This window comes from Vigna unguiculata, chromosome 9, assembly GCF_037176805.1.
Source record: "Vigna unguiculata cultivar grain cowpea cultivar isolate G323 ecotype 2 chromosome 9, ASM3717680v1, whole genome shotgun sequence".
NCBI classification, from domain to species: Eukaryota; Viridiplantae; Streptophyta; class Magnoliopsida; order Fabales; family Fabaceae; genus Vigna; species Vigna unguiculata.
The window spans coordinates 20,344,568-20,360,354 of record NC_140800.1 but is presented as its reverse complement, the minus strand read 5'-3'; the positions used below and the strand labels follow the sequence as shown (position 1 = coordinate 20,360,354).

The 15,787-nt window shown below is 34.3% G+C and overlaps 1 protein-coding gene across 2 annotated transcripts; it reads left to right on the top strand.

The window, feature by feature from the left end:
* Nucleotides 1-8,693: 8,693 nt before the first annotated feature.
* LOC114163296 (uncharacterized) lies at nt 8,694-14,752 on the top strand. 2 transcript variants are annotated; one of them, XM_085666979.1, is made up of 7 exons: nt 8,694-10,100; nt 11,492-13,034; nt 13,710-13,832; nt 13,914-14,039; nt 14,131-14,234; nt 14,330-14,420; nt 14,510-14,752. In XM_085666979.1, exons 2-7 carry the CDS (start codon nt 12,897-12,899, stop codon nt 14,618-14,620), a joined length of 693 nt encoding a protein of 230 aa, XP_085523105.1. In that variant the 5' UTR covers nt 8,694-10,100; nt 11,492-12,896; the 3' UTR covers nt 14,621-14,752. The 2 variants fall into 2 exon arrangements, with proteins under 2 accessions (XP_085523105.1, XP_027903323.2); XM_028047522.2 differs by having other exon boundaries at nt 8,715-13,034.
* The last annotated feature ends 1,035 nt before the right edge of the window (nt 14,753-15,787 follow it).

Below are 15,787 nucleotides of genomic sequence, written 5' to 3'. Positions count from 1 at the left end.
TATTATAGAATAAAATATTTTTACAATAATGGTTGTGCTAATCATAATATATAAAACTTATTCATAGAATGTTAAACATAGAAAATGTTGAAAGGGGGAGCTACTTCAATTCATGTGAAGATGGTTTTGATGATGTCCAAGTCTACACATGATGTGAATTACTAGTTTAGAATTAGTCCTGCTTTGTTAGCTTGTGCATTAGGGCTTTAGAGCAAAAATATCATATGTAAAACAAGCTTGTATTGAGTTGTATTAACCATCAAACTCTTGCTTGTGCATTCATAACTAGATTAGCTATTTAACTAATGGATTAACTTAGGGTACTGCACTAAGGCAGTGAAAACACACTAATCTATTAGGTAAATTCCTAATCCATTAATGACTGTAGAGAACTCTGTATAAAACCAGTTTCTGAAATCAGTTTTAGGTGGGAGAAAAGTTACAGATTTCCTAAGAAACATTTTTGAGAAATTGCCCTCTGAGATTCATAGAGTTCTTAAGCATTCTTGAAGGTTATTCACGTGAATATTCAAGGAGATTGATGGTTGATTCAACCTTGATAGGTCTAGCTTGAATTTAGGGGCAAATTGACAAATCTGCACAACATTAGGTGGATTCGTTTCTTGATTCTTTTTGAGTTAGTGGAATCCTCCTAAGTGGGTTTACTTAGGAGAATACTGGACGTAGATTCATCTTGAATCGAACCAGTATAAATTGTTGTGTCTATGTTTTTCTCTTCTTTTACAATCTTTCTTGATTGCTTTAAACAATCCATTAACACAAAACTGTGAAATTGATTAATTGGGTTATAAGACTTAAAGATACTTTCAAGATTCAACTTAACCAAGTCAAAGACTCATTAATCAATTCAAATACCCTTCTGGGTTGAGCTATTAGACAAATTTGAATTAACAATTGGCACTAGAGTTGGTTAATCGCACGATAATCGATTAGAAAGATCCTGATATGTCTAATACACTCAAACCTTTGTTGAAGGGGCATCCATCAACATGCCACCTCTGTTTGCTAGTGAAAACTACCCTTTTTGGAAAATTAGAATGAAAATTTTTCTTGAATCAGTGGACAAAGGGGTCTGGGATGCTGTAGTTAATGGACCTTTTAAACCCATTAAAGTTGTGGAAGGCAAAACTATCCCCAAAGAGTTCTCACAGTGGACTCTTGATGAGAATAAAAACACACTATGATGTTAGAGCCAAAAATATTATATCTTTTGTACTAACATTGGATGGATTTTAAAGGGTATCTGTGTGTGAATCAGCCAAAGAAATGTGGGATATCTTGGAAGTAACCCATGAGGACATGAATGAAGTCAAAAGGGCAAGGAAGAACACTCTCATTCAAGAGTATGAGATGTTCAGAATGAAGGCTGGAGAAAGCATTTGTGATGTGCAGAAAAGATTTACACATATAGTAAATCACCTCCTAGCTCTTGGCAAGACTTTTGACAAAGAGAAACTCAATATCAAAATTTTGAAGAGCTTAAATAGGACATGACAGCCTAAAGTCACAACTATTTCTGAATCAAGAGATCTCACTAGCTTGAACATAGCCACTCTATTTGGAAAATTGAGGGAACATGAATTAGAGCTTGGAAGACTCAAGGAAGAAGAGGATGGAGAAAAGAGGCACACTATAGCTGCAGATGACTCAATTGATGGAAATTCTGACAGCGAAGCCTTGAGTTTAATGGTAAAAAGGTTCTCTAAATTTTTAAAGTTTAAAAATAAGACTAACAATAACTATGCAAGCAATAAGAGACAGTCCAGAAAGTAGGAACGTTCTAGCACTCCAACCTGCTATGAGTGTGGCAAAACAGGACACATCAAACCAGATTACCCTGTACTCAAGATGAAATAGAAGCTGGAAGAAAAGAATGAGGCAAAGAAGCACATGAAGAAAAAGAAAGCTTAAATTGCCCGGGAAGAAAATGATTCCAGCACATCTAGTGAATCTAACGAGAGCACTGAGGAAGAAAATAATTTGTGCTTGATGGCTGGAACAAGATCCTCTAAAAGCAGTGTGAGTAGCTTCAAATTTGAAAATGATGAAATTAACTACTATGAATTGCTTGATGCCTTTGATGAATTACATAAGGAAGCCACGAAACTGCAAAAGTCAAATAATAAACGTAGAGGAGAAATTAAATGGCTTGAAGGTAGAGTAAAGCAACTAGAAGAGGAAAATGAAAATCTGATAACAAGTCTTGAAAAACTAGAAAAATTTAAGAAACACTCTAGGTCCAAAGATGACACAAGCTCTCCCCAATGTGAAAAATGCCCAAGACAGCTAGAAAAGATAGATTACCTAATGAAAACTCTCTCAAAATTCACCTTGGGAAGATTAAACCTTGATGCAGTGTTAGGATCTCAAAGGAGTGTGCTTAACAAAGAAGGAATAGATTACAGTGGCAAATCTAATCCATTAGGTACCAGAAATTTTCTAAATATGAGTAAACCAACATATGTTATTTGCTCCTACTGTTCTGAACTTGGTCATGCATCAAATTCTTGCTGTTTTAGAAATTGTGGAGTTCCTAAACGAGAGTACAAATGGGTACCTAAAGGAACACCTCAAACCACTAACATGAAAGGACCCAAGTTCAATTGGGTACATGCATCTTCTCTTTAATCTATGTTTTAGTTGTGTCTTGATGCAAGGAAAACAATGTAGCTTCTATATAATGGATGTTCAAGACACATGAAAGGAGATGTGAAGAACTTATGTAGGATATCTTACAAAGCCAATAAATGATCATGTTACAAGAGGTGATAATAACAAAGGTCAATTTTTAGGCATTTCCAAGGTGAAAAGTTCATCTTCTATTATGATCAAGTATAATTGTTGGTTGAAGTACTCCCATATTTTGAATTTACTGCATGTTTGTTCACTAAAAAGGAAGTAAAATGTGCATTTTTCATATTTATGCATAAATTAATCCATTAGGTAATTCTCTAATCGATTATCGTTTTCCTACTATGGATCATTTGCTTTTGAACACTGCATAATTCATTAGATTAGTCATCTTCTAGTACTGTAATCCTTAACTGCCTGTGTGCACTCTGATATTCCTGTTGTTGGGTCTGTTTATCCATCCCATTGGTCTTGATTTCTATTTTCTCTACACTTCCATTAATTTATGCACTGCTGATTTGCACTAATATTGCAATGCTGATTTGATTTACGGTTGTCTGCACTCTGATGTTAACCTGTGATACTTATTCCACCTACTGCATTGTTAATACTGTAATACTTTGTATTGTTAATCTGTGATGTTCCATGTATGTGCTAGTTTGGTTGTGTTACACTCCCCTGTTTTTTTTTTTTTGCTAATGTCCAAAGGGGGAGAAAGCTATTTTTTCTCTGTATTGCAGGACACATAATGTTGCTATGTTACAGGACATATTTTGGTCATCATCAAAAAGGGGGAGCTACTTTAATGAAGGATTAACTTGTTCCTTTTTAAGATGATTGAATATGATGTGAGTTGATTAAGAAAGCTAAGTGAAATCCCCACTGGACATTAAGATAACAAGCTATCTAGATGTGAAGGTTCCTTTCACAAAGCTCAAGAGAAGAAGATGATGGATTGATTCAAAACAAAAAGGAAATGGAAAGCACATAAACCATAGAAAACCAAGAACAATTAAAGGAAGAAGAAAAAAATAAATGGAATGGAAAGAAATGGTAAAAATGTGAGAAGCACGCCACTACAAGGCTAGGCTAGAAGCCATGGTAACCTTGAAGATGAGTGGATGTGTGCTGCCACTTGCTATGCAAGATAAGGCTTAAGAGTATTCATTCCCAAGGGAGGAAACTCTCACAAATGGTTGAGACGCAAGAGTGTTTTTACTTCAAAATGTTCAACCCTTTTACATGTCTAGGAGCACCCCTTATATAGAAGAGTTTAGGGGCCTTTAAGCAAATAAAAGATACCTAAGAATGTCTCTAACCCTAGCTTCTAGAAACTAGGACAAATAAGGTTACAAAAATGAGAGACAAAAGAGCTAACTATGGTGTGTGCAAGGCTAATTTCGTTTTAGCACAAAAGAAGACAAAGAATGTGTCTCATATGTCTCCAAAAAGTGGCCAAAGGGTGCTAAAAACAAAGGAGACCAAAGGTACATAGGTACACTTGTTTTATGCCTTTTACTTTATGCTTTATGCTTTTGCTTTACTCTCTCCTCCACATCATTTATGCTCCCCAATCACCATGCGACACCTAGCATTGCTTTCTTACTCCTAATTAACCTACAAGTCAAGTTGGCTTAAGTCAAGTCAACTATAGTCAACAAGTCAAACCTAGTCAAAGGTCAACAAGTCAACTAAAGTTGATTCAACTAAGTCAACTTAGGGAATCAAAAATAACAAACACAAATGAAAGGGATGAAGGATTAGTGAACTTCCTTTCTAAACATGCTTAGTCTTCTTAAGCATGTGCCTCCATCCTTGGTTGGGGTCATACCGTACTCTATAAATAGAGTACGGTACTCTATTTATAAATGGTTAGGAGATACCGTACTCTATAAATAGAGGTGTTTCCCCATGTATTTCTCACTTTAAGAATGATAATGTTATGCTGCCAAAATTATTTTTGAGTCATACTTCTTCTCTTAGCCACTTGCTAGAGCATCCCAAGAGGTCCTTCTAGCACCCATTTCTCTAGAGTTGGCGTAACCTCTCTTAGAGCTCCACAAACAACCATCATCCCACCATTAAATCACCAAAACCGAGAGTCATTTTCTCTCAACACGAAGCTTCCGCAAATCCACCATCCACCATAGTCACCATTTCAAGCCTTGGCCCAACCTAGCTTGAGGAGGAGGCTATCAAAACCACACCAACATACATATGCACAGAGAAACATATGACTCTAAACTCAATTATCCACTCGCTTGAGCGAAAATAGCATATTCTCATGTGTTCACAACATGCAAAGAAAAACAAAAAGCCAAATTTACACTAACCAACAAGTAATTCAAGCCAAAGCACTCATCAATTCAGTGAAAATTATATATAATCTAAACTAAAACAAGCAATACATTTTCAATATTTGGAGAACAATCTAGCTTCCATTATTTGTAAAATAGTGCAGAAGATCAAGCTTGAGTATCAACCCCCCTAAACTTATCATAGATCCCAATTCACTCCAAAAACAACAATAACAGGATTAGGGGATATGATCAGAATCACTGACTAACAAAGAATTGTAAGGACAACTCACGTGACTCATACGAAAGAAGATTTCTCACATGCACAAGAATTTCAATTAAACTAGAGTTAAGAGCAAAAAATCAACTTACTCTGTTGGATAAATTGGTCGGACAAAAATTGAGAGCACGTCTCAAGGATCCCCCAAGCGGTCTCTGATCGTTGAATAGATGAATATAGAAGTCAAAAATTTAGAGAGAAGGTAGCGAGAAATTTGGAAATAGTTTCTAGAGAGATAGAGTGTTTATAACTAATGAAACTTGTTTTTGTATTTTCTATTTATATTTGAGTATTTTAATAATAAAATAATCAAGTTTCATTATTTTAAACACTTACTCATTCTAAATTATTATTTTCTAGGTTCTCATAATCTAATTTTGTCCTCTCCAATTTGTGACTAAACTAGTAATTAATCTTAATTACAACTTATATTTAAATGTTATTTTTTAAAAAAACAAATTACACATCAAATGACTCCATCTGCAAGTAAAAAAATTGAGTATTTAGGTGGAGTGTAAAAACTAAAATAATTTTAGTATTTAGGTGGAGTGATTTGATGTATAAATGATAAAAAAATATTTTAACATGTATATATAAAAGTTATAATTAAGCTTAATTACTAAATTGATCTTAAATTGCAGAGGACAAAATTGGATTGTTTAACAAATAAGAGGACTAAAGTGAATCAAAACATTAAATACAGGGAATAAATTAAAATTTCTTAAAAGATTTAAACTTTTTAAACAATTGGAGGACCAAACCAAACGTTGTTTTAAAAAAATTGGAGGATTAAATCGTTTTAAAACTTAAATTTTACAAAGGGAGTCGTCACAATAGTTTTTGGAAAACTATGAAAAAGCTAAAAAATGGTATGTGAAACCATATGAGGTTTGGGAGTCGGTTACGTGTGTGGAAGGTATTAACACCCCACATGTCCGTATCAAGTGTTAATCAAGTGTGCAAAACTAATGTTATTTTAATATATTTATTTTTTCCCAAAAGTCAAAGAAAACATACTAAAACGAATGAAGAAAACATTTTTTTTAATTTTATATTTGGGCCTGACAAGGTGTTTGACCTTGTTCCTACATATTCTCATAAATATGAGAAATTAGGGTAACATAGTTCTCTTTAAAAAAAATTATTAAAAACCTCAATTTGACTAAAATCCCTTATTATTATTATTATTATTATTATTATTAATTTTAAATTTTAATGTATAGGTATTATTTATCAAGTGAATCTAAGACTCAACATGATAATGATTTATCATCAACCAAATCCGAGACTAGACATGATGATTAAAATTTATTTAAGAAAAATAATTATATATCAAGCAAGTCCGAGACTAAACATGATAATTAAAGTTTATTTAAGAAAAACATCCAATTATCAAGCAAGTCCGAGACCAGACATGATAATCAAACTTTATTTATGAAAAACATTTAATTATCAAGCAAGTCCGACACGAGACATGATAATCAAACTTTATCATCAAGTGAAATTATAATTATCAAGTAAGTATGAGACTTAACATGATAATCAAACTTTACTTAAGAAAAATATTTAATTATCAAATAAGTTTGAGACTAGATATGGTAATCAAACTTTATTTAAGAAAAACATTTAATTATCAAACAAATCCGAGACTAAACATGATAATCCAATTTATTTAAGAAAAACATTCAATTATCAAAAAGTCTGAGACTAGACATGATAATCAAACTTTATTTAAGAAAAAAACATTCAATTATCAAGCAAGTTTGAGACTAGACATAATCAAACTTTCTTTAAGAAAGACATTTAATTATCAAGAAAGTCCAAGAATAGACATGATAATCAAATTTTATTTAAAAAAATGTTTAATTATCAAGCAAGTACGAGACTAGACATAATAATAAAACCTTTTTTAAAGAAAAAACATTTAATTATCAAGCAAGTCCGAGACTAGACATAATAATCAAACTTTATTTAAAAAAAAACATTTAATTATCAAACAAGTTTGAGAATAGACTTGATAATCAAACTTTATTTAAGAAAAGACGTTTAATTATCAAGCAAGTCCGAGACTATAATCAAACTTTATTACTTTTTATTAAGAAAAAGAGTAATTTTGATTTAAAATAATACAAACATCTATGTATGAAAACATGAAATAGCAAATACAATAAAACCGTTTTAAAATAATAAAACATAAGTCCAAATAAAACATCGAAGGCGAGTATGGATATCAAAAACAGGGTACAAAGAGCAATAGAAGAGTGCATGTATTAAAATACATGAGTGCGTAAAGTAATATGAGAGGGATGCAATGCATTAACAGTGTTGGTGCGCGAAGTAGAAAACTGTTCAGCCCAACCTAATGCAAGATAAGGTCTATACTGCAAATACTGAAGTGCAAAGAGCAACGGAGGTGCATGAAGTAATTTTGTAATATCAAACCAACGGCTGCAGATAAAAAACAAACTGAAATGAGCCCTTTTACTTGGTTGTTTTTATTCTTTATTTTATTTTATATATTACTGTTTTTATTGACCATTTAATTTTATTATTTTTATTCTTAAAACACTAAAAATCTAAAATTAAAAACAGACTCTGATCCTAAACCACAACTCTCTCGAACGTTAACAGATCCAACATCATCTCTTTCGTCAAAACCCACACTCTACGCTGCCACCACAAATCTCGGCCACCGTGGTAAGCTTTGCCGGCGACTTCGAACCACTACCATCGAACCATCTTCGTTGTCTTCAATCGTTTTCACAATGCCTTTGATCAACACATCTAATAAGCATCACAATCACGAGGATTCCGAAACTATCGTTGGTCATTGCAAAACCACAAACCTCGTCCATTTTCTTCTCCCTTTATCCTAATTTTACATTTCAATTAACATCACCTATTCTCTTACATCTATTGATCTATGGAGTGGTATTCTTTTTGTGTTTGCGAAACAGATTAGGGACTTTATGATGAATATCACCCTAAGGCTTCTCATGGCTTGGGCCATTAGCTAGGGCCATTTCCTTTTTAATTTTTTTTAATTTTTTAATCAAATAAATTTGTTCTAATTGGTTTGTTTTGTTAAAATACAGCCAATTATTGAAATATTTAGCATTGGGCTTGCGGCCTAATTCGTTTCCATGCCTCCACACCACCCTCCGACGTTGATATTCTGCTTTCACATAATTGGGCTTCCAGCCCAATTCCTTCATAACCATTTCTCTTAGGAAGCAGCTGCTGCCACTTCAAATACACGTAACCCGAATTTGGCTTCTCTGCGTGCACATATATGATGCTTTTATTTGTGTCTACAACCAGCAACCCAATATCTTGCTGCACCTCTCCACGCATCTTCCATATGATGCTGCCTCATTAATTCCGTATCAATGGGCCTAAGCCCAATCTGCAGCAACCTACACGCACTCCAGTTTGCCACACCCTCCTGATTGGGTCATGTTGCCAGCATGCTGTTTCATTATGCAGCCCACGCACAGCGTCTCACAAGGTCTGTTAGGTTTTTCTCTTCTGTAGAATGAACCCAACTCATGGAGCGCCGCTAGGGTTCCTACCTCATTTCTCATTTCTTGGTCAGCGCTCGTGTAACCCCAATTTTGCTATAGCCTTGATCACGCCGCTATTAGGGTCAGGGTCACGCGAATTCTTCCTTCACGTGTTAGGGCTAGGGTTCGCTACTAGATGTCCTCCATTAAGGATTCTGTTTAGCTTATCCCAACCTTGGTTGATAGGGTTTTGTATTCATGCTTTCCTTGTGTTTCAGTTTGGTTGCCTTTAGCATCTATAAAAGGCAAGCCATTGTTTGTAATATTTAGCTTTGATGAATGAGAGAGATTTTAATCCCCTTTCGTCTTAGCTCACCTTCACTGAGAGTAAACGCTAGAGTGACCTCGCCGGTGAGATTCCAAACACCATAATTGTCTTCCACTGCGTTTCAATAGGTGTTCCGTGTGATTCAATGGGTAGAACTCCGATTGGATGGGTTTTTCGATGAATACCACGACAGAGCATCTCATCATTTGGTATTAGGAGCACCAGGTTCACCAGTTGGACCGCCGCATTTAGGCTCGCTTCAAAGATAAGTGTTCTTTCTCTTATTTTAATGTTTTTCTTCTTCACTGTTTGAATTTTAGTTTTGTTCCTAATTTGCTTGAGTTTGATTTTCTGCGATTGATTGTGTGTGCTGAAAATTTTGTGCTGAAATTGATTCACGCATTTTGTTCTTATTTTCTGAATCAATACTGATGATGATTTTATGTCTAGCTCTCTGATTCTGCCGTTCCAATGCATGTCAATTAGGTTTTTCAATTTTTTTGACCTAGCTTTAAATTGTATAATCTCGTGGTTTTGTTTTAGTTTTTGTTAATTCGTTTTATATGTCCTCAACTCTATAGATGTTGTCCCTATTTTGTGTGTGTTCAGTGTTGTATCTCTTTTAGTCATTGTTTCATTCGCATAAGTAGGTTCATGTGTTTTGTTTTGTTCTAAATTTGCTATTAGATCATTAGCAAATTGTCTACAATACTAATTGATACTGTTCTTGTTCACTTCTGCGTAAACTGCTTCTGGTTTTCTTGTTCTGTTTGAATCTGTTAATGTTTTTGAGATTACAATGGCTCGCCAATGATTGTGCTGACCAAACTATGATGTTTCCATTGTTTTGATGATACATCTTACTCTGTTCAGATAGTTTAACTGGAAGCCTAGCTGGTTTTGGTCCACACATAGGCTGAATCTTTGCTGAGTCTTTGATTCTTTTTTTGCATCAGTTGATTCTATGCTCCAATCTGATTTTTTATGCTATGTGAAAACTACTTCAGTTTTGCTGGTCATTGTGCATCTGATGCGTTTTGGTAAGTTGTTTGAATCAATGCTTGATTTTAAAGCCAGTACCATGTTTTCATTCCAGTATTGGTGTGCGGTCTTATGATTGAAACAAATTTTGTATAGTAGTTTGATGCTCCATAGTTTAAAGACTGCATTTATTTCATTCTACAATGCTGTTTATGTGTTGGAAGCACTCTAGTTTCTTAATTTCAATGCGTTGGCCAAGATCTTGTTATTGTTTTCACTACAGTTTTTGCAATATCAGTTACCACGATACAATATATTGTGGTGTTTTGTATTGTTGAATATGTGTTTCTAATATTTCTCCACCTATCCAAGGTTGATTTTCATTGCTTACACTAATTTCCAACAGATTTATAACTAGTAGATTTTTTTGTGATTGTCTGTGCTGATTGAGTTGCATATTGCTGTTGTGTCCTACCTTGGTTATACCCTGTTGTGCAACAATGAATATTGCACATTCTGTTTGGAACATCATATTTGGCCTTTGTTGTTGAGTGCAGTAGAGTTTCTGGCCTGGCTTTCGTTTAGCAGTTTCTGTTTTGTCAGATTACTGTCATTCAACTTGTTTCAGTTAGCTATTTCCTTCTGGTCTATTTGACTGTAGTCGTGGTATCTTGAGTGCTTTTGTTGTGGCCCTGCTTCATTGACTGCATACACAATTCTAGTGTTATTGCTTTGATTTTCTGCTAGTTTCTTTGATCACTCATGTTCAGATTTTGAGATTGTCAAATGACTTAAACTGCTGCAACTTTTGTGCTCTATGTTGATGATTGATTCAAATCTGCTGTATATTAATCTTTGTTCTGCATTGGCCGAGTCTTTTTATATTTGTCCTTGTGTGTGTCTTTCAAATTGTTTTTTGAGTTGGATCCTTGCAGTCTGTCATGTGCATTTGTTCATTGATTTGGTTGTAGAATATTGATATTGTTGTGCACTGTTCTACACGTTTTTTGAGAGCTGAAAAGAAAAAGAGAAAGAAATCAGTGAAAAGAAAAAGATTATGATAAAAAAAGCATCTGAAAGATAATGATTCAGTCTTTATTGAATTTGAGAACATTATTTGTTTCAGCAAAATACAAGTTGTCTTACACAATTCACTAAGTGCCTACTACTCTGTTCAATTTCATGTGCACATGCTCTTGATTCAACTTGTTTTGAGTCTTTGATTGATTTTAGTTTTGTTCATCTTGTTCTAGACCTATTCTTTAGGTTCTCTTTTGTGTGTCTCCTTTCTTTCATAGCTTGTTTCTTGCTTGTCTTGCTTTGCTTATTCCATTGAGTTTGTCATTCAATCTTTCACTTGATGTTTTTCTGCTTTGTTATTCTTATGTGGAAGAATGTGAGTGCTCTTGGTTCATTTTGCTTGCAACTCACTGATTTGGCAACTTTGTAGGTGATTTCCTTATCTTGAAGGTAGAGCTGAAGTGAAAGAGGAAGTGTGAGGAAAAACAAAGTGAGTGGCTACCGAGAGGAAACATGAGTGAGCTGGGACTTCAAGGAGTGCAAACATTTGAGGGACGCTCTTTCGGGGGGCTTGACCGAGAGCAAATAGAGAGCAAACTAGTCCAATTCCATTTGCAGATTTCTTTTTGTTATCACAGAATTTTGTGTAATATTTGTTTTCAGTTCTGTTCATTTTTGTCTTGGAATGGGAAAATGCATTATTGCAATTCCATTCTTTGGCTGTTTGTAATAGATTCTTAACGTGTAGTGTGAGGTCATCAAGGGGTTCCAAGTGCCACTTGATTCTTCACTTAGGAAAACTTTTTGTCTAGTTTCTGTTTTCTTGTTTTTTTTTTTATGTTTTCTTATTCTTTATGTTTTCCATGTCCAGGTTATGTGTGATATGCATGTTTTGAAATTTATGTTTTATGTCTCTGTGATATCTTTCAACACTTAGTTGACCTTTCTTTGGTCATAGGATTTCAAACACTTTGAAAGTTGTTTTTCACAATTAAGATTTATTTTGCTGGGAAATTTTATTGAGAATTTTTGTGAAAGAAATTTAGAGATTTCTGGCTAGGAAAGGTTTGGTTTCTAAGCCTGTCCATGAGACTCACCTCCCTTTCCTGGGAACATCTCTAGAAATCTTTTCCTTTATATTCTCTTTAAAATTCCTAAAGTTTCTTTGTGAAAAAAAATTGTTTGACAAGTGTGTTCGGCAAGATGAGTTTTCATTCGTACCGTGAATTGCATTTAGGTAGTCATAGTAAGGATGAAATGCATCATACACATTGATGAAGGATTATCTTGTTCCTTTTTAATATTATTGAATATGGTGTGAGTTGATTAAGAAAGCTAAGTGAAATCTCTACTGGAACTTAAGATAGCATGCTATCTAGATGTGAAGGTTCCTTTCACAAAGCTCAAGAGAAGAAGATGATGGATTGATTCAAAACAAAAAGAAAATGGAAGGCACATTAACATAGAAAACCAAGAACAATTAAAGGAAGAAGAAAACATAAAATGGATAGGAAAGAAATGGTAAAAATGTGAGAAGCACGCCACTACAAGGTTAGGCTAGAAGCCATGGCAACCTTGAAGATGAGTGGGTGTGTGCCGCCACTTGCTATGCAAGATAAGGCTTAAAAGTATTCACTCCCAAGGGAGGAAACTCTCATAAATGGTTGAGACACAAGAGTGTTTTTATTTCAAAATGTTCAACCCTTTTACATGTCTAGGAGCACCCCTTATATAGAAGAGTTTAGGGGCCTCTAAGCAAATAAAAGATACCTAAGGATGTCTCTACAAAAACCTAACCCTAGCTTCTAGAAACTAGGTCAAATAAGGTTACAAAAATGAGAGACAAAAGAGCCAACTATGGTGTGTGCAAGGCTAATTTCGTTCTAGCACAAAAGGAGACAAAGAATGTGTCTCATATGTCTCCAAAAAGTGGCCAACGAGTGCTAAAAACAAAGGAGACCAAAGGTACACAGGTACACTTGCTTCATGCCTTTTACTTTATGCTTTATGCCTTTGCTTTACTCTCTCTTCCACATCATTTATGCTCCCCAATCACCATGCGCCACCTAGCATTGATTTCTTACTCCTAATTAACCTACAAAGCAAATAAACATAGATTAGCATGTTGGCTTAAGTCAAGTCAACTATAGTCAACAAGTCAAACCTAGTCAAAGGTCAACAAGTCAACTAAAGTTGATTCAACTAAGTAAACTTTGTGAATCAAAAATAACAAATACAAATGAAAGGGATGAAGGATTAGTGAACTTCCTTTCTAAACATGCTTAGTCTTCTTAAGCATGTGCCTTCATCCTTTGTTGGGGTCAATCCTTCATCATGGCCAACATAAATGGGCAGATTTTGGGTACCTCTGAGTGCTAGGGTTTTGGTATGGAAAAGAAGGTTGACAATATGGTAAAAAGTGTGTTTAGAAGATTTTAATGACTTAAGTTTTTCATACCGTCAATTGTACATAATTTTTTGTAGGCTGTTCTGTTTGGTGGAAGCACAATGATGTACTTTGAACGACGTAGATATGGTCATGTGAAGAGAATATCTTTCAATCCTCTATATATGATATAAAGAATGTTTGGTTATGAATCATTTAGTTTTACCTTAGTTACAAATAAATGATTCCGTTATGAATGTAGAGTCATGTCTTGCACAACTCACGCAAGATGAAGGTTAAGAGACAACAATGGATATTGAAAGACTACTATGCTTACTTTCATTCAGAACTGATAGTGTTGGAGGATAATTTGGCTACTGATTTTGTAAGATTATTTATTTATTATATTGTTTTTTGTGTACTGATTAGTTGCAAAGTTATTGATAATAGTAATTATGTGTTGTAGTTGTTTGCCTCGATTGTGCATGAGGATCATTGGTGGTGTTACATTGTTAATTTTCAAGAGAAGTTGTTTGTGTTGGATTCAGTTGGGCATTCAAACAAAAACCGTAAAACAATAGACAACGCTGTTGTAAGATTTCCATTTTGTAATATATGTTGTTTATAAGTTGTCATTAGTATTTAGTTGGTTCACTTCATGAGGACTATTTTTTACACTGTAGGCTCATAATTTGAAATTGCTTTTTGGGATGTTGATGAAATGTTTAGATGATGACCAACCAAAATTTGAAGTTCAATGCGACATAACTCTGATTCAACCCAACTTGTTAGTGCTTACGTTTGTATAATTAAACCATTGTATAGTGGCACTGCAGTTTGATAATTCAGTGTGTTAATTGATTTTATTGTGGGGCTTTGTAGATATGATTGTGGTGTTATTGTTCTTAAAGTGATGGAGTTGTGGGATGGTCATAAGAAATATGATGGCAATAGCATGCCTCATTACACCAATGTAAGTTATACTAAGTTGATCAAGTTGGTTTTTTCATTTTCTATTTCAGTCTGATGTATGCAGTAACATTTTTCTGATTTGTTTGGCAGAAAGAACTACAACAGATAAGACAACAATACATTTGGGATTGGATTCTAGATGTTGACAACATCCACAAGCATGACTTCCTTCAATACTACGACGTATTTGTTAAAAGTTAGTTGTTATCGAAGTTCTTTGATGATATTGTAAAGCACTTCCCAGAGCAAAATTCTGGATTTAAGATGAATGAAATAAAGTGCATGTAGTGGTGTCAATTAATTTGAGTGGAGTGTGATATTTTGGTAAAGTTATTTATTTTGTTGACTAAAAACATATGGTAGATCCCCTGATTTTTTGTAATGGGTGCCCACATGAACGACATAGGTGTTGCTGAAGTTCGGTTGAATATTAATTTGGAACTTTGTTGTTCATTTATATGTTGATAATTTTTATAAATTTGCAACTACAATGTAGAAATTGCAACAATACTCCCCACATTTTAATGCTTGAGTCCCCATTTATTTAAGCTTTGACGTAATTTATAATTTTGAAGGACCACAAGCACCCACGTTAGTCAATATACAATGTTTAGGTTATGGAAATTATATGATGTAGAATGTGTGTAAGTCAATGCATTGTGTGATCAGAAAACCATATTCATATTTTTTTAGAAGATGCAATTGCAGTCCAAAATTAAGAACACTACTTCCCACATAATAATTTTTCAGTCCCCACTTATGGATGAGTTAAGGATTTTTACAATATTGAAGCAACATAAGCACGGACTATGGTGGATATGTAGTGTTGGGTTCTTGAAATTGTACGAAGGACAATGTGTGTTATGATATTTTAATTCTTTAAGCACCTGCAAGTGCAATTAGGAATTTGCAACACTGCTCCCCACATATTAATGGTTCACTCCCCACTTACGGGTTCACTTAAGGATCTTGACAATTATCAAGTAACACAGGCACCGACGTTAGTAAATGAAAACTAGATTATGGAAATTTTGTTAAAGTGAGTTATGTAAGACCCGTGGAATTTAATTAATTAATTAATTAATTAATAAATACGGGTAGTGGGAGCCTTTATGGCATTAAATTCTAACTTGTATAATGTGGAAAAGTATTAGCTCAAATGGTTAGGAGAATTCGTGATCTGGGGTGAAGGAAGAGCGTATTGGAGGTAGCAGTGAGGGGATATTGGTGATCACAAGGGGGAGCTCCTACTTCTCAATTTTCTTAAGTAAAGAAAACCAGGTTAGGGGAGCTGAACCAGTTTCTTGAATTGTATTTTTTAATCTGTATGAAAGGCATGTGCAATTGGTGTACATCAACCGTTAAATT